Source organism: Ciconia boyciana, chromosome 10, assembly GCF_034638445.1.
Source record: "Ciconia boyciana chromosome 10, ASM3463844v1, whole genome shotgun sequence".
In the NCBI taxonomy this organism is placed as follows: domain Eukaryota; kingdom Metazoa; phylum Chordata; class Aves; order Ciconiiformes; family Ciconiidae; genus Ciconia; species Ciconia boyciana.
This window is the reverse complement of record NC_132943.1, coordinates 38,838,233-38,865,427: the sequence shown is the minus strand read 5'-3', so window position 1 is coordinate 38,865,427 and position 27,195 is coordinate 38,838,233. Positions and strand designations below refer to the sequence as shown.

The following is a 27,195-nucleotide window of genomic DNA, read 5'->3' as shown; positions in this document are numbered from 1 at the left end:
TAGGGACAGTGCTTGTAAGCCAGGCCAGCCTTGTGGGAACAGACCAGAGTACATAGAATATGTCACACTGGAAAGACTGCGTTTGGACACCCCTCCCCAATCCTTGTGTCATGCTGGCTTGACAATTACAAGAACCATTTAGACATGGCTCAGAGGCCATCTTGTTAGTAGCAAACACTGCTCCCTCCCCACTTTTTTCTTTAAGGTAAGGGGAGAAGGTAAATGAAAAACATCAGAACCAAATTCTTTGCACCATTCAGATGCTGCAAATGGTTGGCTTAGTGATCTGCATTGACTGGGCTCTGTGGTTAAAAACGTCAACAAAAATCCAACCAGAAGTGGCATCCAACTGGAAATGCCAATGGGCAAAGTCACTGCTAATTGCCCATGGAAACGGCTAATGTCATGGGGATGAAAGGGGAAAAAAATCCTGATTCTAGCACACTAGTTCTAAAGAACTCAGGCAAGGAAGCGATTTCTCTGGGAACTTCACTGATCCCGTGTTTACTCTAGCCATTTCATAACCTATGGGCCTCCTATAATACTAACATTAATGCTGTTAAGAGATGGCTGGGGATGAACTCTGGTTAATCCTTTCTTTCTCCTCTTTAAGTGAACTGTGACTTGCCAAAGTCTACAGAACAGGCAATCCCACTCTCCATGTTCACCTACTGAAGCATCTTTTGGGCAACATAGAAATGACCATTAAGCTTGGGAGGTTATTTCAGCTGCAAATGTATCCAACCCGTAGTTTTTCGTTAACACCCCTAGCAGAGGGAGCCCCTTTAGTTCAACTGTGATGGAGATTTCTTGTGGCAGGATGCACATTTGGTTTCCATAAGAGAAATATACAGGGATCCATCTTTTGAAGACTAAGGCAGGCATCTGTAAACTGTAAAAATATACGTATATGCCAATATGTATAAATATAGTATGTAGCATGTACATGTTATGTTCTACATATAGGAATATATATATTACATGTCATATGACATGCCTGTGACATCATATGCTACACAGAATATGAAGTGTATGTCTGTACATATATATATCCTATCTGTTAATATGGACAATAAAATATCATATGACCTCATGTATTCATTATATCATATGATGTAGGGGTGTGTGTATGTGCATACACACACGTGCATGTGCTCCCCTAAAGACAGCAAGCGTTTGGCTGGCAGGCACCAGCATTCCAAGAGTTCATGCTCTAACACGGAGCTCTGAATTGACAACCTGTGCATGGAGCTGACGCTGCACCCAGGATTTGAACCATGTTCCTCCCAGGCCCTAGTTCAGGCAGTCCCTGAAGAGGACTCTAGGTTTTTCCTAGCCTGATGGGGTGGGGGTCTCTTGTCACCTCTAGCTCTGCTGCAATCACATCAAGAGTTTAGGTCCTGCCTATTGTCCCCTCCCTTTACACCCACTCGTCTAAGTTACCTATATCAGTGACAGTGTCCCTGCTGTGGGACAGCTGCAGCTCCTCATTCTCAGACTCTGAGTCCTGCCGTGATAACTTGGTGCTCTTTAGGCTGCCGGCCCGGCGAATGCTGGAAAGGGAACCCCCCTTCTTCACCCGGAAACTGCGGGTTCCTTTAATCTGGAGCAAGCGGGAGCCTCCTATCCTGATCTTCCTGCTGGGAACTGTATTAAAAGAATAAAAGAGGACTTTTTTCCCCTTAATTTTTCCCCATTTAAAAAAGAAAGATATCCTGGCCCTCCCCTCCCTCCCGACCCTTTGCTGCCAGCCTGTATTGCAGCGTCTTCTACCAAGGAATGTGGGGCCAGAGGCTCCCTCCAAAGCCACCGCCAATGCAGCTCTGTCAATCAGGCAGTAAAGATGCTTTACAGAAATGTGTTCGGCACCTCATTTCCTGGAGACCTGGTACGTCACCTCAGGCCTTGTCTGTATTTGGAATTAGCCCTCGTTCAACCACCAGCAAGTAGAGTCAGCTGCTCCAACAGAAACCCAAAACGTGGACAAGGAAAACCTACGATTCACACCAATTTGAATCAATTCCTGCCCGGAAACAGGGTCTGCCCAATCGATGTAAATTGCAGTTTTCTTTGCCAGCCCCTGGGGTTTACATTAGTGCAGAATCACCTCTTGCTAGGGATAGATGGCTGAATCCCAAGCATGAACAAGGCCCCATGGACAAACCTATTTTCCTGTGGGCCTGGGTTCAGTAAACCTCACTGAGCTCTGCAGTAGGATCAATTATTTATTCATACAGCACGTGTGACTGCAGAAGGGTAGTCTGCTTCATGAGGTTAGCACGCAAGACTTCTTTGAAGTAAGATTTGCATAAATCCGTGTCTCTGCATGTTACTCTTCATCATTAGAATGCTTTAGAGGAAACGGGAGCACGTAGATCCTCTCCTTCAGACAAATCAGCAGCTTTCAGGCATTAACAACATCCATTGACACTCTGCATTTTTGATGAGCACAGACATGAAATGGTTCAATGTTCAAAGCACCAACCGTTTGCACTTTCATTCTCCTCTTAGTTCAAAGGCAGTACATGGCAATATGTCAGTCCAAATGTTGCAACACTCAGTCATTTTACTGCAGATCTAATCAGGCAAGGCCATGTGTGATTGATTACCTTTTGGTGTGTTGTTGAGAATGAACAGGATACAGCTTTTTGGATACCACGGGTAAGAAAAATATTTTAATGGAATTGTATTTTGGCTTCAGGAAAAATCAAACACACCTTTATTCCTGAGAATGGCCCTAATTCCTCCAGAACCCAATTCCCACTCCCATTTCCAGTGGCTAACGTCCTGGCCGAAGACAGCTGGATAGGTTTTGAAAGCTACTCCTCAGTCCTCATGAATCGGCTGGGCAAATCACTGTTGAGTAACCAGAGAATCTCCCTCCAAGTGACCATGCTGAGTTCCTTAGCAATCACTACTGCTTGAATTCTGTTTAGATCAGCCTCAATAAAGTGGCTCAGTTCCCCCGAAGCCAAACCATTTAAGCACTTGTAACTGCATTTCATGAAGTCTGCAGAATCCCATTTTAGCACTCAAATAGTACATACGATCCTCTGAGAGCCTGCATCTACCTAGCTTTAATGTCTGTATTTCAGACCTACCTGGAGCAGATTCTATACAGTAAACTTGTAGCTTTTGGATAGCTGTTAAGCCACGCCTGGGGTGAGCAATGAGAGCAAAGTTTTTAACACTCCGGAAAAGATGAAAGGAAACAGATTAGTACTCATCAAAGAGGTTGAGATAAAGAAACCTGTCACTGCAGGCGAGAAAAATTTAGTTACATTCACACAACAACATTTTCTTATCTAGAAAAGTGTAGATTACGAAAGATGCCTCTGCATCTGTTATGTTTGGCCCAGGTGGATGCCCAGAAGAATATGCTGTGGCCAGAAAAAAGAACATAATTATTGTAATTTTAAAATATAACATTATCTTGCATTTATTTAGCTTCCAAAATACTGCAAATACATTTTTGCTAGAGTATATTAGTATATTAGGATTCAGCATTCCTACCATATTCACTTTTCCCATCTCTAAAATGTATTAAAGAGGCAGCTTTAGTAAAGGAATACTACATGACAGCTTAGGGAAAAGGGAGAATGGGAAAGAAAACTCAACTGAAACTGCAGGGAAAATGTAGTTTAACAGAGTCAAGGATGCAGAAAGTTAATACTATATTTGCAAAAATAACTCAATTCTGCATTATGCCTGTAGCACAGTAACACATGAAGGAAAACCTAAGTCAGCATTGTCTCTAAGAAAAATAGCATAGTTAGAGACCAGCCACCAGCATTTTCCAGCAGGACTGTGTGCTTGTAGGCATTCTCCCACTCAGGTAACATCCCAGTGGGTGGGACTGCTGCCTGAGAGGCTGAAAAGTGGTTTCAAGTAATTGTCATAACTATCTTCAAAAAAAACCCAACCTCAAAACCAAGCTTTTCCTCACCTAAATAGTTAGAGACATCTTATCCCACTGATCTTGAACTATCAGACAGACCAGAAGGCTGTGTGCTTCTCTGGGCTGCCAATATGCCAAAGGTACAAAAAATGAGGTTGAGCATGAATTTATCCAGCTCACCTTTCTTAGGTGGATACCTAGCTGTCTTCACAGGAGTAACTGTCCCACCTGACACAATTTTGGAGGCAGCTGTACACCATGTAAGTCTTGGAAGCAGTTCTAATATTTTCTCCTGTAATTGTGGCAGGGTCACAGGTGAAGACAATACAACATTTATGCAAAGCCTCCTGAAGTCAATAAAAGCTCCTCTGAATCATTAAAACACATTACAGTTCCTAGAGGATAACCAGCCACAGACTCCATCCTTTTCAAACAGTCATCAAACATTTATCCTTTTCAAACAATCATCAAAATTATCATTCAAACATCTGCACCTTTATATGACTATTATGAGACAGAATTTAAACAGCTCTAGAAAACTTGTTAGAGGGAGAATAATTTACAGGTAACTGTCTGGCAGTTCAGCTTCTAATTGCAAATACACACGATGACTGTATATTGTATTGCAACACTTGTACCATCAGATAGTATGTGAGTTTTGCATGAGATGGCTCAAAAATGGAAACAATCTGCTGTTCTCAGCAAACACAGTGAGCTTGAGGTTTGCTTGTACAGTATACAGTATGTTGGTAACATTAATCTGCTAGCCATCAAAAGCCACATAGGTGTGTGTTTTTCATGTGGTAGCAAAGAATTCAAGAGATCAAGTGATCAACCACTAATTCTGTGAGATGCCATGACTTCCAAACCAGTACAGATTTTCACAGAAAGATCCCAATCTTCCCTCCTATCTGTGGTTTTCCCAAAATGAAATACTGTAATCAGAATAAAAACCAAACAAGAACACTTTTGATCTTTATTTTTAAAGTGAATCAAATAGTGAAGCTTCTCTCAGCATCCCACTGAGAGACAGTTTCAAACAAGGTATCCTTTTTAGAAATCTTGCAATGCTCTCAATCGGTTTTAGTCATAGCAGTGTTTTATAAAATTTAACATCTTTGCTTCTCACATTTGTTATATTGAACCCTGAAGGCCAGAAGCGTCTCAGAAATGATTCAAAGCCACGTGACTCCATGGCCGCCTGCTTTTTAACACAGTCTATGCAAATGAAAACATAAAATCAAGCGCCACTTCACAAGCCCTGAGAATACAAAAGCCTTATTGTGCTGACAAACCTTTTTTCTCCTCGAAGCCAGCCTCAGATTTGAGGGTGTGGCTGCTGCTGTGCAGGGAATCCTTTGAATCTTCATTTTCATCCAGAACCCCAGCAAAGCTGATCTTTCTTTCATACCTGTGCCGGTCCATCTCAGGGTCCAGACGCAGCCTGCAGCTCTCCAGATCCTGTATCAGTATGCAGACCACACAGATGTGCAAGCACTTTGAGACCCCATGCTTTTCACTGCAACCATAGAAGCTTCAGGAAGAACTGCTTCAGATGGGAATTTATTTCTATCATGCAGTTCTTCATCTACCCTGACACTTTCTAATCCAACTACTCTTTGGACTTGCAGCACGCTGAGCCACGCTGTCAGGATGGAAGACTTAACAGGTGTTAACATACATTTCTGGTTAACACTGCTGAGTGAATTGGCACCCTGTCTGCAGGCTCATGAGGGGGAAAACACATAAATGGTGCCTAATGGATAGGTGGCAATAAAAGGTGGCTGTTGCTCAAGATGCCGGGTGGATGGTTAGGTCTCTACTCCAAAAGGCTCCTTGTGGTTGATTAGGGAATGCATTGCCACTGTACTCATCAGAGGCAGAAAAGCTGAGAGAAAGCTAGCTGACAGTGCAACAGCCACGACAGCATGGCTCAGAGCAAGCTTTCTGTGTGCAGATCAGGCTGAAAGGACACAGTGGAAAACAGGGAGTAATAAAAATGTTGGCTGCACTTAAATTCTGGAAAATAAACAGCATTGCACCAGAAAGAAGCTAGTTTGCACCATCATTTTCTCCTGTTAACAGAAATGGCACCATTTGTGCCACCTACTGGCTACCAATTTGGGCCAAAAAAGCAAAAGTCCTAAGATTCCACAAGCTAGGGATTATCATCTGCTTTCTCTAACCACAGCTAGAAAAAGTGAAAGAAAGACTTTGAACTGCCGTGCTGGCAGACACAGTTAAAATGCCGGGCTCTTTAAGAACATCATTTGTGCCTTTTGACTGGGGCTGTCATCAGCTTTGAGATCTCCCCACCCAAAATGTAACTAGCTGAATCTAAGATGACACAAAGCTCCTTGCTGTGAGTAAACGGCTGATGAATGTGAATGATAACATCACTGAAATTATCCAAAATAGTTATTCCAGATAAAATTCTGTAGGCTCAAGAGATCTCATATGGGAATTTGCATACAAAACTCCTATAGAAGTTATTGGGAGCTACTTGGGTAGTGACAAAGTCTGCTACTCTAAGAGTTGGTTTGGAAAAAAAAAAAAGGTTTTCTCAAACATATGTTCTAGACTGAGCTGTGCTGAAATGGGTCCACTTAGCCTATCTAACACCAGACGAAGGTCCCAAACCATTTGCAGTCAGCTTTGCATCTCCAGGGAAAATTATCATAAATGATTGTCAGAAAAGCTAACAGTTGATTGCCATAAGGGAAATATTTTGACTTTGCTCAATAACAAAAACTGGGATATAAAAAGGTGGGTGCCTAAAATAATGATTTCTAGTATCTCTAGCATTGAAAACTTCCATGTAAATAGTTTAAAACGTATCTAACACAGTTTAGGATATGAAACAAAGGCTAAAGCATTTCAGAATAAAAATCTGTGATCAAATCTGTCTGAATTACAGCAGCTTCATAAATTAGCATGCATAAGCTGAGCAGTACAGGTATATTCCTAGGGCACGGTCAGAGTTCCCCTCCCTGGAGTGTTTAAATACATTACTCCTCCCAGCTGTTTGTCAACATGCTTACGTTGGAAATCGCTGCCCCCACAAATTAACTGACAGAATGAAACACATCCTCTTAGCACACAGATAGTCTGACTCTATCTATCTTCAGCAACTGCTAAGCTAAAATGAATGACTTCCCACCACAGCAAATGACAAGGTCCAGTTCTCTGGCTCTACTGTGGCAGCAGTAGGCTTCAAGAGAATATATTCATCACTCCTAGCCATTTGCAAAGTGAGCTTGTATCTACTCCACCAGCTTCAGTAAAAAGCTTTGATTGTAACTTCAGTCAGGACTGCCTACCTCACTCAGACATAGGTAAGGGTGCTTATGCCCTCAGCCTGGTAAGTCTGGATGGACTAGTTCAGTTGCAAACGCTTCAGTTCTTCAAGGCTGCTAAGTCTGTGCTCATATCTATGGAACAAGTATGCCTGCAAACGCCAATGGAAGTGAGATTTGCTCTACTGGAATTTCAGCTTTATGGACCTTAACATTATGTACCTGATTCTCTTGGAAAGAAAGCATCACTTCATAAATACAGAGACTTAGTATTTTAATCTGGAGTGTTGTTGGCTCTTCACCCCCTCCCCATACAAAGTTAAAAGAAGCACTCTATGGCCATTTTCTCTAATAGGCTCTTGCATAACGTGACCTTAAGGTTTCTTCTGCCTACGCATCACAGAATAATTCCTCCTCCTTCTCTCCCATATGCAAGTCTGAAAAGCTATTAATCAGCTGTATTTCTATGTGGCACAAAAGCACAAATTTCTGTTGACCTTCATTACCCAACATATTCTTAGTTCCAAGCCTAACTAGTTTACTGAGATGAATTCTAAACCCTGGTATTACCCTGCTTTTGGATGCAGTCATTTATTACGTGGTAAAAGTATCAACAAAGTGTTTAGGAAGACTCCTGCTGAATTTATCCCTGTTTTTTAAAATTGCCCTTCTTGCATAGCCGGGGGCTGAGTCATTTCATCATAGGTCATCTACAGCCTTTGAAACCAATTTCAGAACCTAATTACAATAATGCCCAGCCAAATCAGCCTGTCAAGCACAATTGTCATCAGCAAAATTTGATCTCTGTCTGTCATTAACAAAAACCAGAACAGTAGGGCTAAATCCTTCATGTTCACTTGGAAACCTCTCATTTTTTCTTTATAATTTTTATCCCGATTTCCTAAAGAAATTAGGCTTAAAAGATGAAACTGTGTGTCTGCCATTCAATTCTCATCTCATTCCATGTTAACCACCTCTGAAGCTGATGGTCTCCTTCAGCCCAGTCTGACAAAAGGTAAGTGAGTGCCTGTGTATTTTGTGAAACAACAGGCTGAAGGCAATGTTAAACCACATTATTAGACATAAGAGAATCCACACAAGACTGAATCACTGGAGATCAGGTTTCATGGGTTCTGCTATTCACAAAATTAGTTGTCACCTAATCAGTTATTTAGCTTACTATTTATGCCAGGATTTGCCTGTGCCTCTCTCAGTCGCATGGAGGTTTATTTCTTTCCTTGCTTCTTTGTCTCTGTTCCTTTCCTTTCTTCCCCAAGTCCCTTCAATTCTGTTGTCTAACCCAGGACAAAAATCTGCAACTTTTAAGCTCCAGCAAATTCTCTGTAAACCATCCTCTTCCCTTTCTCCTAACTGCCCCGTTCAGTTCTCTGTCAACTGGGCCTCCTAATCAGCTAGGTAGCACATGAGCTGTCACTTCCTGCAGTCCATCTCCCACACCTCTCAGGTCCCCCACACTCAGTTTCTTAATCCATCTGCTGCCCTCTTCTCTATTTTGAAACTTTCTTGAACTTCCAGTACATGTTGTGCTTCCACAGTCCTATCTTCTTAATCAACCCATTTCATGTGCCCTGCCCATCTTCTATTCACCAGACATCGGCTCCTTTCTCCCTGCATCAGAGATCCACTTGAGTTATTACCCCACCCTACCTCTCCTCAGACAGGCACAGAGCCCATCGACTTCTGTGGGCATGGCTCCCTCTCCAGTGTGTATTGTCCACTTACCACAAGAGGCTCAGTACGTGGCCTGGGCATGTAGGGAAAGGTCTCTCGAAGGAAAGTGGTTATCTCCAGGAGAAGCTGACAGGCTGCCATTTTCAGTGCAAAAGGACAACAACATTTGGTAGGATTCACAGTGCCTAGGAAAAAATATTTCTATGGTGAGCAAGGAGATGATACAAAATCTGGAACCAAGAGGTGATGGACATTTTCACATATGGTGCACAATGCAAGCTGCACTAAAAAAGAGGAAAACCCAGACTTCTATCTATGCTACTTTTCCTACACTAAAAGAAAACATAGTCAAACAAATATCAATCCATGTATTTACCAGCACATGCAATAGTACTAACACACTATAGTGTACTATAGTATGTATTACAGTATATTATGGTGGAGTATCTACTAAACTAACATGATCTTACAGCATTTTATATACACCTCATTTAAAGTAAATACAGGTTAAGAAGCAGATACCCTTCTTCCCCTTTACAGTTTTGCATTCAGCTGAATCTTCTGCAGTTCTAGAAAAGAACCACTTTAAAATATAGGAAAATTTCTCAAAATACATGGAGCTATGACTAGCCAGCAAAGAGGTACTGTGCCTATTATTAATTACTACCCTGATAACTGGAAAGGACAGCCTCCTTTGAAGTCAGGCTTCTTTATTTATGCACAGAATCCAAATGCTATTTAGAGATAATAAAGAAAAAAAAATCAAACTGCTTAATCAAATTATACATTCAAATGCTTAACCTAAAACAAAGGGGGAAAGGGAAGAGGGATTATTGAAATACTTGAATTTTGTCTCAACTGAGTCTAAACAATCAGCTTCAAAAGCCCAACACTTTGTAACCCATCTAATGCCACTCAAAGCTTGAAAAGTATGAAGGATTCCTCAGTGCTTGATCAATTTGAAAAATACTATTTAGTATAATGGACAGCAAAAAAAGTAAATAAAAAAAATTAGTTGTGACAACAACTAACCACACCCATTTTTTAATAATGCCTGGTATTACCATCTACATACATTTCAGAAAGAGTTATGTTTTCACTTGCTTTCCCCCATGTGTGATCTAATTACTTTCTGCAAAGAAACAGTCCAAACCAAACAAGTGAGAAGACACCGCAGGGATCAGATAAAACCAGATTAATTCTGTGATGCTTGCTAATTCCTCTGTACATGTTACCAGTAATGAATTATGGACTTTGTAGGGACTAAAATAACCTGTACTGTCAAAATACAGATGAGACGTACAGTGTAATGGAATATCCAACTGCATATTTTATGCTCCTCAGTCTACTCCCTACAGCATACAGGGCAGTTTTTGAAAAATCTCTGCCTTCACCGAGAACGCAGATGGGTTATTTTCAGACCCTGGCTTTCAGGAGAGTACTTGAGCTTTTACATGGCTTTCTAGACCACAAACTGTTCTCTCTGTTTGCTTGTCTTAGACCATCCTTTTAAAGCAGCTCTGTATCCCCTTATGAGTGCCTTATCAATGGCTGAACAGGGACAAGAAAGACTATTCTGTCATTTGGTCATGGGAATGCAGTTTTTCTTCACCTTTCAAAAGTCATTCATGGTTCAGGAGAGGGAAAATTTTGGGGGCACTCTCCTGCTTTGGTTGTATCTCTTAAAGGGCCAATAAAATATCCAGAACAGCCACCCACATTCATGTAGCTGCTAGTGCTGGCACACCACATACTGGCACATGTGAAGGTCTAGCTTAGGGCCAATACCTTCTCATGTGGGATCATTTCCCACAAGTGCCTTTTCACTGCTCCCACCTACTCCTCTCTACCCTGAAGTTGGCCTTTATGCAATGATAAGAACAAACACAGAACCACAGAAAAAGAAACCAGAAGATACATAAACAGTGCTAGCACACTGCATCCAATGGTGAACAACAGTACATGTACACAGGAACCAGTACGGTACAGCACACACGTACATACAAATGGTGTCTGGAGAGGACATAATGTTTGTTACCACCTTCACCTACACCTACTACACTATGTGTTTTGACTTAATTCTTTTTGATTCACAGGGTGTGTTACAATTTGCATGCCTATCTAGTCTTTCAGAATCATTGATCTGTGACACGCCCCCCCCCCCCGTATGTACACACACGCACAAATGTGTGTGTTTTAGTCATCTTGTTGTCATACAGGTTTTTAATGATACTTTTTATACCACTGTGCTATATTTCTGCCTGAGAATCAGACAAATATACTGAACTCAAGATTTAAAAGCCTTTGGTAGAGCTGTGCCAGTTCACATCAGGTGAGGAGGTGACTCTTCAATGTTAAGAAACAGAAAAGCAGCTGATCTTACACAAATATTTTGGCAGAAATAACTGGGAAGAATGGGAGTCTGAATCACTTTTGGCACTCAGGTGACAGCAAGACTCAAGAAATTAGTACCCTGCTTATAATTGCAGTTGCCAGTATACAGGAATTGCAACTCACTGCCTGGGTTCACCCCCTTTTCCTTCAAAGTCTCTCGGTGCTGCTACCCATCTGTCATGTTGTACATCCAGGCACGGAAAGAACAGGGGAGGAAGCTGGGGTGAAGGTGAGGGACTGGGAAATACAGCTGGGTGGCAAAAGGATGAAAAGAGAAGAAAAATTAAGTGCTCCTAAAGCAGAGGTTCTTACAAGCGGGGGTTCTTGTAGTAAAGGGAGTCTCCTTACTGTCATCTAAAAAGTCTTCTTCCTCATCCTCCTTTCTCAGGCGCCTCTTGGTCTCCTCATCATAAATGAGGCCCAGCAGGTTGGCAGGGCTCTCACTCTCAGCATGGCACAGCTCATTGAGGCGGACACCGATTGCCTGCAGACAAGGAGAAAGGGAAAGCACAAGGAGGTGAGAATTTCAGCCCAGCTCACTGGTGGTCAAGGGCTCTGCCCCATGCAGGTTGTGGAGATGTTCCAGCCAGAACAAAATGTCCTGGCTTTATTTTTATTGCTTGTAAAATGCAGTAAAGTAGAGAAAGGGATGATAGAAGATCAATTGCTACCAAAACCATAATTTATTTCCCTCCTTTTTTCAACCAAAATTTGGAAACAGCGCCAAATTTCAGGATGAAAAATTTTTGCAGATTTGGTTAAATAACAAAAAAAATCCCCAAACCAGCACATGATAGGCAGGAGGAGATTAGGTCATTATTTTGTATTAATTTCTTCCACTTTTCTTTCTCTGTTGATATATGTGTGCCAGATTTTTGTCAAGTCTGAGAATACCCAGAATATTGAAGAAACTGTTTAAGAACTTAAACTCCATTTGAGAAACTATCTTGTGACTTAGGTATTCAGTAACAGTCCCTGTTTCCTCCACAAAAATGTTGAATGCCCATGGGAAAGCCTGCTTCCATCTTTAAAGGAGAGACTGCCTGATGCACTTTCCAAAAATGAGCTGACAGTATGCATCTAAAAGCTGGAAAGGTGCATGGGTAATGGTGTAGAGGGGATCCATGTAAAGAACACAGACAGACAGATTTCCACTGAATATTGTTACATTCTCCAGAAAAGCATTGATCGTTTATTCGTGGCTGTTTGCCAGCATCATTATCAGCGTGTAAACAGCCCTCACCGTGCTGTCAGCAAAGCTACAGATGAGGGTGTGTTAGCAAGATGAATGCTTTCCTGCTAAGACACTTCAGAGCTCTTAAGGATTTTCTTCATTTTCTTTGCTGCAGATAGGTGAAGAGAACACAGACAAGTATGTAAAACTTTATCCTGGATGCCATCACTTTGTGAGGGAGGAAATGTGTTTAATTACTGAGTTTTCATCAGCACTTGCCATTTGACCTCCTTGGTTTTGGGATAGTTTCAGAAAAAGATATTACAGAGGATTTCTGAATCTTCTACAAGTCAGCACTGATGGTCATGCCAGCACTACATCATTTTCCCATCTCAGCTGAAGCAAAGCAGGAATAGATAAACAGTCACAAACAGGTATTAGTATGGCTCTTCTTCCTTCCTACTAAGCAGTTCCTGTGAAATCCAGCAACAATGAAGAGCGTAGACTGCTACACGAAGAGAATAAGGTGGTATTGTTGTGGTTTTCAAGCTGATGCAAATAGTTGCCAATCTCAGCTATCTATGAGCCTGAACATTGCTAAATAAACTCCACATCTCTCACAATTTTTTCCCCTTTCATGTTTCAGGCATTTAAAAGAAGAAATGTTCTGCTTGCCTCTCTGCAAAGCAGTAATTTATCACATATTATTTATGCTATGTTGTCCACCCTAATACTAAAGTAATCATACATAATCCCACAGCATCCTAACTAATGAGCACTGAATTCCTAACATGTATTATCTGCATGAATTATCCTTGGTTTTCCTAGCAAACAGAGAGCATGCCACACTTTAAAAGAAAATGCCTCTTAACAGAAGAAGCCAAAGGAAGTGACAGACTAACCCAATCAGAATAGATTTAACATTGTATTATTTTAAAAGACAGCATAACAAGTGATATTGCATGATTCAATAGGCTGATCACTGTTACAGGCAGTCCAAATGCCACCTCATGTGGAAAGGGTTTACCACTGTTATCCTCTGATGGCTGTTAGGGAGGCTGAATTAAAGGAGTTGGGTGGGGAAAAAAGGTTTTACATTCATTCTTGGTCTCACTAAACTTTGATAATAGCACTGTATATCACAACTAGCAAGCAATGACGGACAAGCAAGGATCCATAATTAGCACAAATTTCCAGCCTTATTTACTGCAAGAAAAAAACAGAACAAGGTCTCAGTGCATTCAGAGACTAATACATTCTTTTCTCTTTGTCCAAGTATCTTCATTCCAGCCCTGCTGCCACCAAGCAGCAAGGATGGTGTGCTGTAGTGTTGACAAGGATCTGGTAGCATGGAGGCAGAGATGGGCTGGGGGAGGTACCCCATCTTCTTGGTACTGGAGCTTCTTTAGGAGCTATGTGAGTGCACCATCATTCTGCCCTTCATGCTGATATGGCCCACGGTGAAATGGGCAGGCTAACACACAGAAATGGCATCATGTTCTGCAGCAGGTGCCTGTAGTACAGCCACAGAAAGCTGTTTCTCCTCACAGTTCAGCCTATCTGGTTGGAATCTGGTCAGAGCCAACAAAAGCAGCCATCTGAGGAGCACAGCTTGCAGAGTCCCAGCCCTACAGCCTTGGCTGGTGGCTGCCACTTATGCTTGCAGCCACCTTCATCTGAAAGAGCTTCTGGAAGGTAAAAGCAGTGCCAGAGCCTTGCCCAGCACTCAACATAAAGGACATAAAGGAACTGCACCTCAGCAGTGCTAGGTGCAGACCAATCCTAAAGCATGAGTCTGTTTGGGGGCCAGTGATGCTGTGGGTAATTATACTGTCCTAGCCTCCAGTGAGAAGAAACAGAAATATTCATGGGTGGTAGGATGCCTTGCAGTAAAAGAAAATAAATTTGCATGGTAAAGACTACTCTCCAAATCTTCTCCTGCCTTACAGTAAAGTAAAAGTAATGCCTTTCCTTTCTGGGGTGTTCCCAAGCAGCTAGCAAACACATGCTATTCCTAGCATGGAGAATGCATCCAGATATGCCTTACGGTGCCATTAAAGTTAAGGGGAAAAGAATGGTGCTAAGTTGCTTGCCATCAGATCTCCCTGGCTCCTTTCTTGTGATCTTTCATCATATGGTGGTACTTGAACATTTCTAAAAGAAAACCTTCCTGGACTTTTCCCAGGTCAGGCTATTTCAGTTTCTAAAAATGGCAGCTGATGGGGAATCTAACTGGCTTCTAATGGTTACTGACTTGCTTGCTCCCATTTTGTCAGAATCTGAAGAAAAGGAATGTCTAGAGGCATAAAGTGCACACAGAGATGGATAGTCCTGACTGTCAGCAATGCATGCAAAAATACAAGGACTATGTAATTGTATGTTCTCCACTTGGAAGGATTCCTCAAAGGGGTTAGGCTAAGGTGTTGACCTCATGGAATATAGAAGCAAATACGTTCACACTATGTACTTTTTCAAGGAACTTTGGTATCTATGCTGTTATTAAGATAGTCACCTGTGTTTGAGACATAACAGAGTAGGGTGCCCAGGTAGCATTCCCTGAATTAGCTTCAGGAATGGAAGGAGGAGAGCTGCCAAGAGACAAAGCTCATTAGCTTGGGTGCTCAGACCCAAGCTAGGTTCTCGCCCTGGGCTGTGTTTTGCAGTGGGAATGCACTGACATGGTCAGCATGAGCTCAAGGTTCCCTACAATGTGCTCCACTGAGAAGCACGCATTGGTTTAATCTAGGAGAATACAGGTCAGCAAGACTTTTTTCACAAGGCTTATGTAAGTACCCCAAGACTGCAGAATACATGGTTTTCAAATTCCCCTGAGCCTTGGATTTTATGGGTTGGTTATTTATTTTTTTTTATCATGATGCTCACTGTAAAAATCTCTGGTTTTGTGAAAAGAGGTGAGAAGCACAAAGCTCACTTCCAGATAGACATATGTAACAGGCACCACAGAGGTCAAAGGAATTTCTCCCACTATTTTGAATTGTGTGAAATTACTTGCAATAAGCGTCAGAACTTCAGGAGGTAAACCCTGGTGGGCTTCCAAAGAAATTGCAAGCAGCACTGACAGGGCCAGACAAGGCAATTGCCTAGTATGGTAAGAGATCACCATCAAATAAAACTTGAAGGAGCCAAGCTCAAAACAGAGACAGTTCTTCAGATGACATGTAGTAGCCCTGTAGAATTCCTTGCTAAAGAATGATGAGTGCTAACAGTTTGTATGGGTGCAAAGAGAGACTGAACAAGTACGTCAAAGATAAATCCATCCAAGCAGCCCTGGGCTAAAAATATTTGGAAGCTAGAAAAAAGCAAGTAGTATCACATCCTGTGCTCTTACTCTGCCTTAGGCATTCACATATGACAAGTGCTGGAAATGGGAGAGTGGACCAAATGGATCCTCAGAGGGAACATGGCAGGGGGAGGGGAAGGAAGGGGACACTGTTATGTCCTAACAAAGTCTGTTTCCATTAGGAGAAGAGCTGATCCTGGCAGGCTGTGAAGTGCAAGTTGGAAGGGAGGCTTACGAGTCCCCATTTTACTGGAACTGAAATTCTGCATAGGATCCAATTACCTTTACATTTTGGTATATTTTTTTTAATGTAAGTAGAAGAGAAACAAACACTTACATCTCCCCACTGGTAGAAGAGCTTAGCTGCATTCCACTGCAGCTTCTGGTTCCTTTTGTTGCCCACAATAGGAGAACGCCCACGGGACAGGCCTTTCTTAGTAATGTTCACATGGTGGCCCTTCATCCACTCGGGCCAGTTGCCACGATTACAGCGGTGAACAAAGCGTGCACACTCGAGGAACAGGGCTGCTCTCGCCACTACAGGAGCTTCCTGAAATGTTTGCAAAAAATCACCTTAAATACAAATACATTGGAAAATCTCTCTGAACATTAGGGGATTTTGGGCTTTAATCGATTGCTTTGCAAGTTTGCCATGGAGTCACACAGACTGAGCCATCCCTCCATCAGAGTCTGAAACCAGGATCTCTGCCTTGAGTCACACCTCTTGAGCTAATAAAGCCAAGGCTTATAAACACTGAACAGTTATGCTTAGTCCAACCACTAGAGGGGCAGAAAGAGCTAGATTATAAATTTAAAAACAACCTTGTTTCACTATCCCTCTGTAATCCTTTCTTTCAGAAACCATGTAACTGCCAAAAAGCAGAAGCATGCATCTGATACTTCTACTGGAGGAATGAGTCAAGTTTTCTTTTCACCTTCGCTAGTAGGCTGCAAATATTGCAAGCGCAAATGGCAGCATGGCCACATGAATCCTAGCATTTGTCATGTTAAGTTTGCTTGTGCATCTTGGGGGTGGAAGCATGAATGGAGGCTTGCTGAAACTAGGAAGAGTGCTATTTTGCACTTATAACAAGCAGATATGGAGAGTGAAATCCATTACTAAGTCAACAAAAGTTCACTGGCCTAACTTCAATGGCCTTAGCAAGCATCAGACAATTTAGTACTGAAACATAACATCAGGCAGCTGAGTTCTGAAGTGATTGACTATTTTCCAGAAGAAAATCCTCCTACCCCCAGCTGGGAAGAGCACTTTTCTTTAATGGGAGAAATGATATTGAGTGTATCTTAGTTTGTATTAAATCTCCCAGCAGGATCCATGTTAGACCAATAAAGAATGCTTCTGAAACTCTCAAATATGTTCAAAAATGGAGACTGTAATTTGTTTCCTAAAGGGTAGCTTAGACTCAGGAAGGAGATTTCTTCCCAGCAGTCTACAACTCTGCAAAAATAACATCTTTACAGACAAGGGAAGTGACTAAAAGCAAATGCTTCCCCTCATTTCCATTTAATTCCATTCCCTCCCCCCCTTCCTGCAATTTTCACAAGCAAAAATCCCTGTGGCCAGCAAGTTGTAAAACTAAGAATACAACATGTCCACAATTTACAAGCTGGTTTTGAAAGGTTCCCTAACAGGGATTTCACAGGCCACAAACAGGTGTATTCCACACATTTAGATGCTCACAGCTTTAATGAGATGATTTAAACAGATCAGCATCTACTTATAAGGGGAGGTTCCTCATCTGTGGTCCATAAATAGCAGATGGGCCCTGAGACTATGGAAGATGGTCTGTGGAACATTATTAAAGAGTGTCTCCAATAGTGCTTTAATCAAAAGTTGAAAGCAAGCAATTTTGGACCAATGCTCCAAAAGTTGGGGAATTGATTTAAGAAATTCTGTACTGCAGCTAAACTTACAGCCAGAAATTATGACCAACAGGACTGAAAAAAGTCATGCCTTTTAGGGGACTGGCAAAAAAAAAAAAAAGAAAGAAAAGGATTATGTTTTGTCTACATTAACAAGAAAACATGTTAATTGCTTCCTGACACAACATCCTGTTGCAGCTTTTTGCTCATATTTTATTCAAATGTTGGAACAAAATAGCAATCTTTTAGCAATTCTCTTGAACTAAAACATTAAAGCTGGCCCAGTGTTCTGACGAGGAAGGCAGAAATCTGAAGCCAGACAGTCACTGACAACCAGGAACAAAACTAATATCTAGCAGCTGGAAAAACCATTACAAATTACTCGTTGCCCACATGCAATATGGAACACAGAATAGGTGAGAATTTTATTCTTTTATTCTCGCTGAGTAAAACCTTAACCATGGAAACATACATGAAAAGATGAAGCCCCAGCCTTAGCCTCCTCCTGTTTTAGTTCACCACTGGTAAAGTCACAATTTCTTAGCATATAGGAATCTTGCAAAGATACACGTTGTAGATGTTATGGAAGTACTCAACTACTGTAACTAAAGGAGGATATAGCGGATGGGGGGGTGAAGAGGAGGAGTGTGTCCTGGAGCAGGAATTCCAAATTAAAAATCACTGAAAAGACCTCCTGCATGAAGGAGGACTTTCTGAACATCATGGGGCACAAGCTCCCTGTGATTGCTTACCTGAGGCTCAGAGAAACCTGAAGCAGCAGCAAGAGAAAGATGAAGATGTGACAGAATGGACAAGGATGGATTCACACCACAGAGAAACACATCACAAATGGAGAGAAATGAATCAGGCAGGCGATGCATAGCTGAAAAGAACACAAGTTACCATGGTCACTGTCAAAACTTAACACAGCAGCAATACTCTCACAAGCCTGCCCATGCCTGTGAAACTGTTCACAAGTCCACTTTTAACATCAGACCTACTATATTGCTTTGCATTTTGAAAACTGTATAAATTGTCCTGTATAAATTGACATAAATAAGAATTCACCATTTTCTTAACAAAATTTCAAGTACTCCCATTAGAACTGTTCAACAGATACCCTGATTTGTACTAATAACAGCCAAGGCAATGACCTGGGTGGGAGGGAGCAAATACAGAATGGATTTGGAATTTTACAGCATCACATTACTGTTCAAGTACAGCTGATTCTGCAGAGTTTTATGACTGCAGAGTGTTTAGGTCCAGTTTTGTTTCCAAGGACAATTAATTTTATAAGACTAATCAACCAGTGGTAATTTTCTTGTGCCCTTTCTTATACTCTGAAAGGCACTTTGAGCAAAAAATAATTTCCACTGGTCTCTTCAAGGAAAAAACAACAAAGCAAAATAGCAACAATCTACTTTTAGAGTAAATAAAGTAAATTCAAGTACTATCAAAAGATGCTGACTGGATAGCTCTGCTTTGTCTAGCCACAAGATAAATCTGGCATGAGAAGTAGCTTAGCAGGTATATGAAGACAGGTGAGTAAATTATTATCCAATGTCTAGGAGAATTGCTTCAAAAATGTTACTTCAAATCTCTCTGATTATATCTAAAAATGGTCAAGTACAATCCATGATGCAGCTCTTTGTTTCTGTTCCCAGTCATCTATTCTGGGGACCTGTTTGGAGCAATTTCTGATTTTCTTCCAGGTCATATGCCCTCCTACGGACAAATATTTCTCCTATAGAAACAGGGACATGGGAACGACAGAGCCTGCCTAAAACCCCTGGTGACATGGAGTCAGGATACTGGCAAGTATTCTTGCAGTTTGGACTTCGCTTCTGCCCTCCCGATACTTGGTAGGTCCTCTCAAACACAACCCTGCCATAAAGCAGTGCCATTATGGCATTTCAACAAGGATAAGAGATTTACATTTTAGAACACATCAGCTCACACATCTTATGGGAGAAGCGTAATGGTGATAGGTGTCACACATTGCTAAGCTGGTCAAAGGAAAGCTTGTATTTGCCCACCTGAGTCATTTACACTAGTCTAATCAGGATACTTTAGGTAACATCTTTATACAATGCTAGACAGTGGTTTATTGGAACTCTCTGCAGAAACTTGACCACAGACTGAAATATCGTATTACTTGCCTTTCAACTTCCAAAGTTTCTTAAAAAGGGAAAGAAAATCAATTTTATTATTGCCAAGTCTGGATTTAAGCTGGTGACATAAGGATGAAACTGCCTGCAACGTATTATCAATTGTCATTGAATGTTTGCAAAGCCGCAACTTGATTGTAGTTTTATAAAATTCAGTCAAGGATGGATGCTGCTTCTGGGAAAATATGTTAACTACGTACTTTCTAAAACTCAGGCAACACTCAATTTAATATATAAATAAATCATTATCTCCATACGGATGCAGCTTTTGTTTCATTGTCCTAATTTATTTAAATCACTGTGACAAACCTGTATAAAAATCCAGGCTGATCAAAGATCTTGAAGTCAGTATAAGAATGGAATTTCGAAAATCTGCATGAAAAAGCATGCTGAAAAAGTTTATGAAAGAACTGAAACTGGAGCTGTTTGCCTTTCATTTTTTAAAGGTTGCCATAGCAACTAGGCTAGATAAAATGACTTAAGAAGCTTTTAATTTGCATGAAACCTGATTCAAACTATTACTTCAAAAGCCTGAAAACAAAAGTTAAACAAACAGAATGTTTTCTGTTGGGTGTGCTCTATTGACATAAAATGTGGGAATTTTCCATAACAGCATACATTGCCATTAAGCAATACAGTGAGATAACAAGCTGTCATCTTTTGAAACCTGCAGTGCATGTGACTTCTTAACTTCCATATATCTCCAATACTTTGTAGACAAAATACCAGCTGAGCAGGTACTTGTAAGAAGTCTTCCAAGTCTGTAATTAGAACAAGGCTTCTTTCATCTTTAGCTGCGGAACTTCTACAAATTCTGATTCCAAAGCCTTCTGCATCATTCAGCAGAAAGGAAACAGAGTCAAACTCTATTTTGTAAAAGCCAGCTCTGGAAGTCAGAACAGACATCTTCAAACAGTTCACTCTGACCAGTAGTTTTCAGTTGACTTCATACACAGGCACAGAGTAAGTTGGTCTGTGGCTTAAGCTTTTGGCAAATTTAAAAAAGAAATGACACTTACAAGCAATAGGGACATAATTGCTAAACCTGTTTTATCGTCTGATTTATTAGCACACAGAATAGCACATCCCCAGAAGGATCTTAGTGACATACTTGACAGCAATGAGTGCCTCCCTGCCCACGCACCTTACATTCCCTGTGTTAGTTTAGAATTCATAATGGGATGGCAGCCTGGCAGTCTCGAAGAATGAAGTTGTCTTTGTGCAGCACACACGGCAGGAGTGACTATCTCCCCAAGCCACCTTCTGAGCTCACTGCAACCCTGACTGGTAGGAACCACTTCTGACTGTGAGAGCATGAGACAGGCTTTCCTGTCAGCCACTGCTTCCATAGCTTCCAGCCAGAGGGCCAACAATCTCCAACAGGAAGAGTGGGAACTAGTGAAGAAAACAACCGTCTACTGGAAGATGGACGGGGACCAGTCCAAACAGTAAAGCTAGATGTGAATGGATAGCAACAACAACTTTGGGCCAATATTAATGCAGACTTGCTTGAATCTGCAGCCTAAGGGTGCAAGGTTAAGAATGTATAAAGGCGTGGTGCACAGAGTGTATCATCCCTACAACTATGGAGCAGACAAGGCAGCACAGGTCAGGGCACAGCACTGGCAGAATGGCAGAGTCCGTGAGCCTGACATCTCCAGCAGCAAGCAAAAAAACTTAATATAAGCACAAATGGCATGACAGTCAAAGAGGCAAGTGGTGAGGAGTGGGAAGACAAAGGGATAGAGAGGATGTGGATGCTCTGCGAGCAGTGGCTTTCAATTTTTTAAAGTTTGCAGACATCCAAACACTTATGGAATAAAGCAGAAGAGCACTGTGCAGAGAAGTTACTAATAATTGGCTGGCTTTTCATAGCTGTCTTTGTCACACTCTTGTGTTTGTCACATAAGCACCTCACAGAACCCCACTGGCCCATGAACCACAGGCTGAAGGCCACTGCTTTAGAAATGGAAGGCACTGTTAAAAAACCAGCAGCTGCAAGGAAGGGAAGGAGGGAGATACAGGAGAGACGCTCAGTGTCAGGAAGGAGGGACTGAATTGTGTCACTTCTGTGATTTGGATCTGCAAATTAGCAATATCTGCATTTAAAAGCATGCACACTGACATTTGAAGGTTTTTCCACTGACTGGCTCTAGTGACTAATAGTTCAGTGTTGCCTAATGTATTTATAACTCTGTCAGAACTCCTGAGTGGAATTACTATGCCTCTCCAGGTAGTTATCCAGTCTTCAATCCTTATTCTGTAGGTTATTATTGACACTAGGAGCAGAAGCAGAATGTCTGTGAGCAAAATTTGAAGTCTGACAATAAAAGCTTTGTGCTGGCAATAATCTAGTTACAGGGAGCCATGTAATAAAAAAAAGATCCATTTTGTCTGCATACTCATCCAGTCACAGGTGCTAAAACTCCACCTAAAAACAGCAACACCAGTTGGCATTGCTGTGATGCTTTACCTGCTTTCTGTGCGGGCATGAACAGCATTAGTGAATGACAACGGACCACCACGTATGCACATGCTCTCACTCAGCAGGTAAAAATACACCAACGAATGACTTACAAGATCTAGGGCTGCTGCCAAAATGGAGGCATCAGGGATAGTGCCTGGTTCACAGCAGTTCAGGAGAAACTGAAAGCGCTTCATGCCTTGGCGGATTGCTCCCAGGTTCACAACATTCTTGGATTTTCCTCCTTCTTGGTTGGAGGTCAAGTGATCATCAAAGCTATGGCAACCTAGAGGTAGAGAGTACAGAGGGGATGCAGGGAGGGGTAGGGAGAAGGGAACACAGTCTCTCACCAATAAAAAAAGTGGTACAAAACCCCTGATGAGTATAGTCTTGGTCTAAATCCCTTCCTCACCTTGATGCACTATCTTGAAGATAACAGGGGCATTTTTACAATATTCATGACTTCCGTGAAATAGGCGTACAGCAAGCCGGATCCTGGTCTTGGTCATACTGATGTCTGCCCAAAACAATTCCACCATATTCAGTGTGGAAGCCCAGGACCTACTCCAGCATAGGTGAACCAGAATATGGCGCTTCCTCTCCACCTCTTTAGCACAGAACATCATGCTTACTGTCTGTTTTTCCTGAATAATCTCTTATCTTACTTCTCTATTGCCTCTAAGTTTACCTTGAAGTGGAGCACGCATGAACCTTATTCCTCAAGTATTAATTTAGTAATATATCATCTACTAGGACAGAAAAATCAGTAGCAAATACTGGAAATGTTCTATGTGGAAATTAAGTACTGTCCTTTTTTTAGGCATACATCTTCTGCAAACTGGACTCAGCTCCTAGGTATCATCATCATTCTAGCCTCTCTCCCTTGAAGTGTCTTGCACTCTTTGGGATGGAAAGCTCCCTAATAAGAGTTCCTTTTGAAAATGAAGCTAGCACCCCCCTCCAGGGCTTCTTTCAAGCAAAATTTTAAACTCCATGTATAGAGTTCACATAATAAATCAACTAATCCCATTGCTGATTGGAATGAACACTTCTGAATGCAGAAGATATTACGCAGTCGGTACCCAGAGTTGAGAGAGTGGCAGAAAGACACAGATGAGAAATCAGGAAAGTAGTTTCAAGGCCAAGGTGGCTGGTCAAAACAAGAATAGTCAGCTTCTAGGCTTTCTCTCTTTATCCATAATACTCTCCCTGTTTACATGTGAAAATACAAAAGTTTACAGAATACTGAAGGATAAAGCACTGAAGAAGAGAACACCGAGTGGAGAATTCAAGATTGGCTTTAAACATGGATTTGAAAGACAAGAGTCAAAACGTCAGCTCTACAGGACTTTGTGATTTCTCCTTCCTCAGGAAAGAAGAATGGCTGAAACTCAAAGTCCCTTTGAGATTCCACTCCCCAGAATTACTTGGAAAGCACTTATGTACCACAAACAATAGTCACAACAGAAAATGACAATGTAAGATCTTCACTTTTCCCCTGAAGACAGAGGTATATCAAATTTCAAGAGACTTCTTTACGACATCTGTGGCTTTTCTCTCTCCAGTGAAGCTGTACATAGTTTTCCAGTAAACAAAATGTTCCTATGTTGGGAAGTATTTCATCAAAATGGAACAAATAAACAAAGAAAGTAGAAAGAACAGGTAGAACACTTACATAAATGAGCAGGCACAAATACCCTTTTCTTCCAACTCCTCCTGTTTCCTTATAGCCTGTAGCATGCTATCTGAGCCTTCCTGCTATGGCTGTTGTAACACTAACTCATTTGAGGTACAAACAAATGTTTCCTATTCAGGGCCCTGTTAGGGCTGTGCCTGTATGAGATAAAGAATAGAAACTTGACTTTCTGATACAGAAAGGCATGCCTAAGGCATCTCCCTAACCCCCACTATAAAGATCTAGCAGAGGCTTTGTCCCTCTGGGCTCTGTGGTACTACCTACAGTCTATCACTGCAGCCCTTTGCAGTCCTAGCCTTGCACTTTGTTGAAGCTTTGCAAGAGAATCTTTCAGAGGCAGCTGTTGACTGTCCTCCACCACTACGCCCATCCTGGAGTAGCCTTGCTGTAAGCAGGGGAGCCCTCACTGGCTTAATGTTAATGTGACTCAGCCCTGCAGAAAATCTCACGCAGTGAGCAGAGACCATTTCGTAACATAGGAGGACACTGGATGCCCAAGCTCCCGCCCCCACAGTTTCTTCCTGTGCGAATGCGAGATCACGCCTCGGAGCAAGCATACGCTGTGTGGTTCGCCTGTGCTGTATGCCTTGAACACCCTGGCAACTTCTATGGTCACCCACAATGTCTTCAGTAAGTGCCTGAAGGAACGTTAAGGGTCTCATGTAAACATACTGTAACTCACTTCTGTATATAAGCTGTGTTCTTAGTATAAGTAAAAAGATCATTAAAATAAACATTTTGTTATGCATGAATGTGCATATATTTGTGTATATATATGTATACATATGCACACATACAGATACACACCCACACACACACATACGTATGCTTACATACATATTCAACACAGAAATTCCAGTGGTCTAGATGATATATCACAATGAAGATTAAAATTCATAAATGATGTGACAAATTATTCTACATTTTATTATTTTTTTACTGTAATGTATTTCTCCTCTCCCCGTTTTCTTTTAAATTTGGTCTACTATGTTAAAAAACCCAAAAACACAAGAGGAAACACCACATGGAAAAAGCATGAGCAAAGTAATGGCATAGCATCATGAATGACAGGAATGGGAGGGCAGAAATAGGTTCCAAAACAATGCTTTAGGGTCAGACCTTGAGGGATTTAATAGTATGCCCATCCACCTTCAACAGGCTTTTATTCTCTTCTCCATAAGCACATAAAACCTTTTGATCTCTATGGAAGACACAGAAGCACTGGAAATTTGAAGGCCCTCTGTAACGTTGCTGTTCTGTGTTATAAACCATTCCACCCTGAAAAAGCCTCACATCGATTTCACTACGCACATACAAGTACATACACACAGGCATGTACAACTACTCTAATATTTTTGCTAATGGTATGTGGCTTTCATTGCATACCAGAGATCCTTGTGGCCATGGCGATACAACTTCCTTAACTGTCACACTTTGCCTTGAAAACTTTAAATCCCCTCCCTTTGCTTCAGTTAGTGATCAGGCAACAGCCCAACCCTCCCTGTCAACGTCACTGGACAATTTGCCTGTTTCTCATACTAACATGCAAGGGTCTCTGTCTTTAACCCATTGCATGTTATGGGTTAGAAATACTTTTATTATGGTATTTCTAATGCATGCATATGTCAAAACCAAGCATGTGTCAAGTACATCTCTTCTCTCACAGGCATATAAAAGGCGTTTCAAGTTCTCTTCATTAATTACATAAATTCTGATGTTACTTACAGAAGGCTGAGGTATGGACAACAATTCCAAAGTTCAAAAAGCCAACACTAATGTGTCATCTGAGTTTTCTATAGACATAAGCTGTGCCACACATAGTGAACAAGGCTTTTGACGCTCACAGGGCCAAGACTACATCTGTGCCGTTAAATCAAGAATATGGGCACTCCAGGCAGAAGCAAACTCACAGTGGCATAAAACTAGCATAGCAAGATGAAAAAAAAAAAAAAAATTCCTACAAGAAAATATGAAGGACATCTCACATGAGCACTGTAGAAACAGCTGTGGCAGTTTATAAAGATCTCACTGCCCCTCAGTTGTTTGTTTCCAGTAAGAGCTGGGAGAAAATATGGTGGAAGGATTTCACACCTACTTCAGCACAAAGCAGTGGATGAAGAAAACAATGCGGTTCCTTCCATTGTGGGGGCATTCACCTTCAGCTACCAAGCTACAACAAGTGGATGGGCTGATGCATTCTCTTTCTAAAGGAACGATACTTTTCACCTAGGAGCTAGTTGAAAACCACCACCAGTGTTTCTGCAGTGGTAGAATGATGACCAGTTTACATTGGTGAAGTATGCTCATACTTTGCGAGTATCACTTGCCTGAACAATGCCTTACATGCATAACACTGCAGGTCTGGGATAGATGATGGTGAAATACATACAATGCAGTGTCAAAATGTAATGTCAGAAAATAAAAAACATAATGCCAGAGAATGTCATATACTGTAAAGCTACAGAAATCATGGTGTAAAAGAAAATCTACTCCTTTTTGTGTGTTTTTGGGAGTCGGGTTGGATTTTCTTGAAAAAACAGTAACAGCACTTCAAGATACAAGGTTGTCTCCCTGACAACAAGGATGAGCTCTGAGCTGAGGACATGAGCATGTGCATGATTGTATGACATTTTAAAACAGAATATACTATGATCTTGTATTATTTGTAAAGGCACTTTTCAAACATTGCTGATTTTGAAAATGCATTGCAATGAAATATACTTTTGTGGAAAGGAAAAGTAGTGTTGTTATTATGTTGTGTGCTAAGAAAAAGGGACAGCATCCCTAACAAATGGTATGCAGACACTAGACATGCAAACACAGAAGAAAAGAGATAATTATAACAAGGTTTGTGCAGGGTTTTCCATTTCATCAGTGCTGATCTTTGCTAAAACTGTCAAATGGTCACAAATTGGGAAAAAAAACAACCAAACAAAAAAAACTGATGGAACACCCATTGTTATATTAGGCAATGAAAGATTTAGACACCTAATTTTGAACTGAATAAGTGCTTTGAAGCAAGCATTAATTTTTCAAGTGTGTTGACCAAATTCAATTTGATTTAAAAAGCCCAAACGTTGTATTTGCATAATTTATTTGGATAGTCTTGATTTTCTAAAAAATTGACTTTACTCGAGTTTTTTTCTAAATCAAAACAAAAGAAAGAAGGAAGGGAAAGAAAACAGTTACAAAGACTAAAAAGTTGGAGAAGTCTAGAATGGATACAAA

General features: G+C 41.2%; 1 protein-coding gene across 3 annotated transcripts in view; it reads right to left on the bottom strand.

The window, feature by feature from the left end:
* Nucleotides 1-27,195, bottom strand: part of UNC80 (unc-80 homolog, NALCN channel complex subunit) — a 131,877-nt gene that overhangs the window by 63,709 nt on the left and 40,973 nt on the right. For 2 of the 3 annotated variants that reach the window (XM_072874364.1, XM_072874365.1), the window contains exons 22-26: nt 22,385-22,557; nt 16,093-16,305; nt 11,629-11,764; nt 8,938-9,071; nt 5,194-5,359 (exon numbers count right to left, since the gene is read on the bottom strand). In XM_072874364.1, the coding sequence (XP_072730465.1) occupies nt 5,194-5,359; nt 8,938-9,071; nt 11,629-11,764; nt 16,093-16,305; nt 22,385-22,557 (822 nt within the window). Of the gene's footprint in view, nt 1-1,443; nt 1,648-5,193; nt 5,360-8,937; nt 9,072-11,628; nt 11,765-16,092; nt 16,306-22,384; nt 22,558-27,195 lie in introns of all 3 variants that reach the window. The other variant, XM_072874362.1, reaches the window with a different exon arrangement.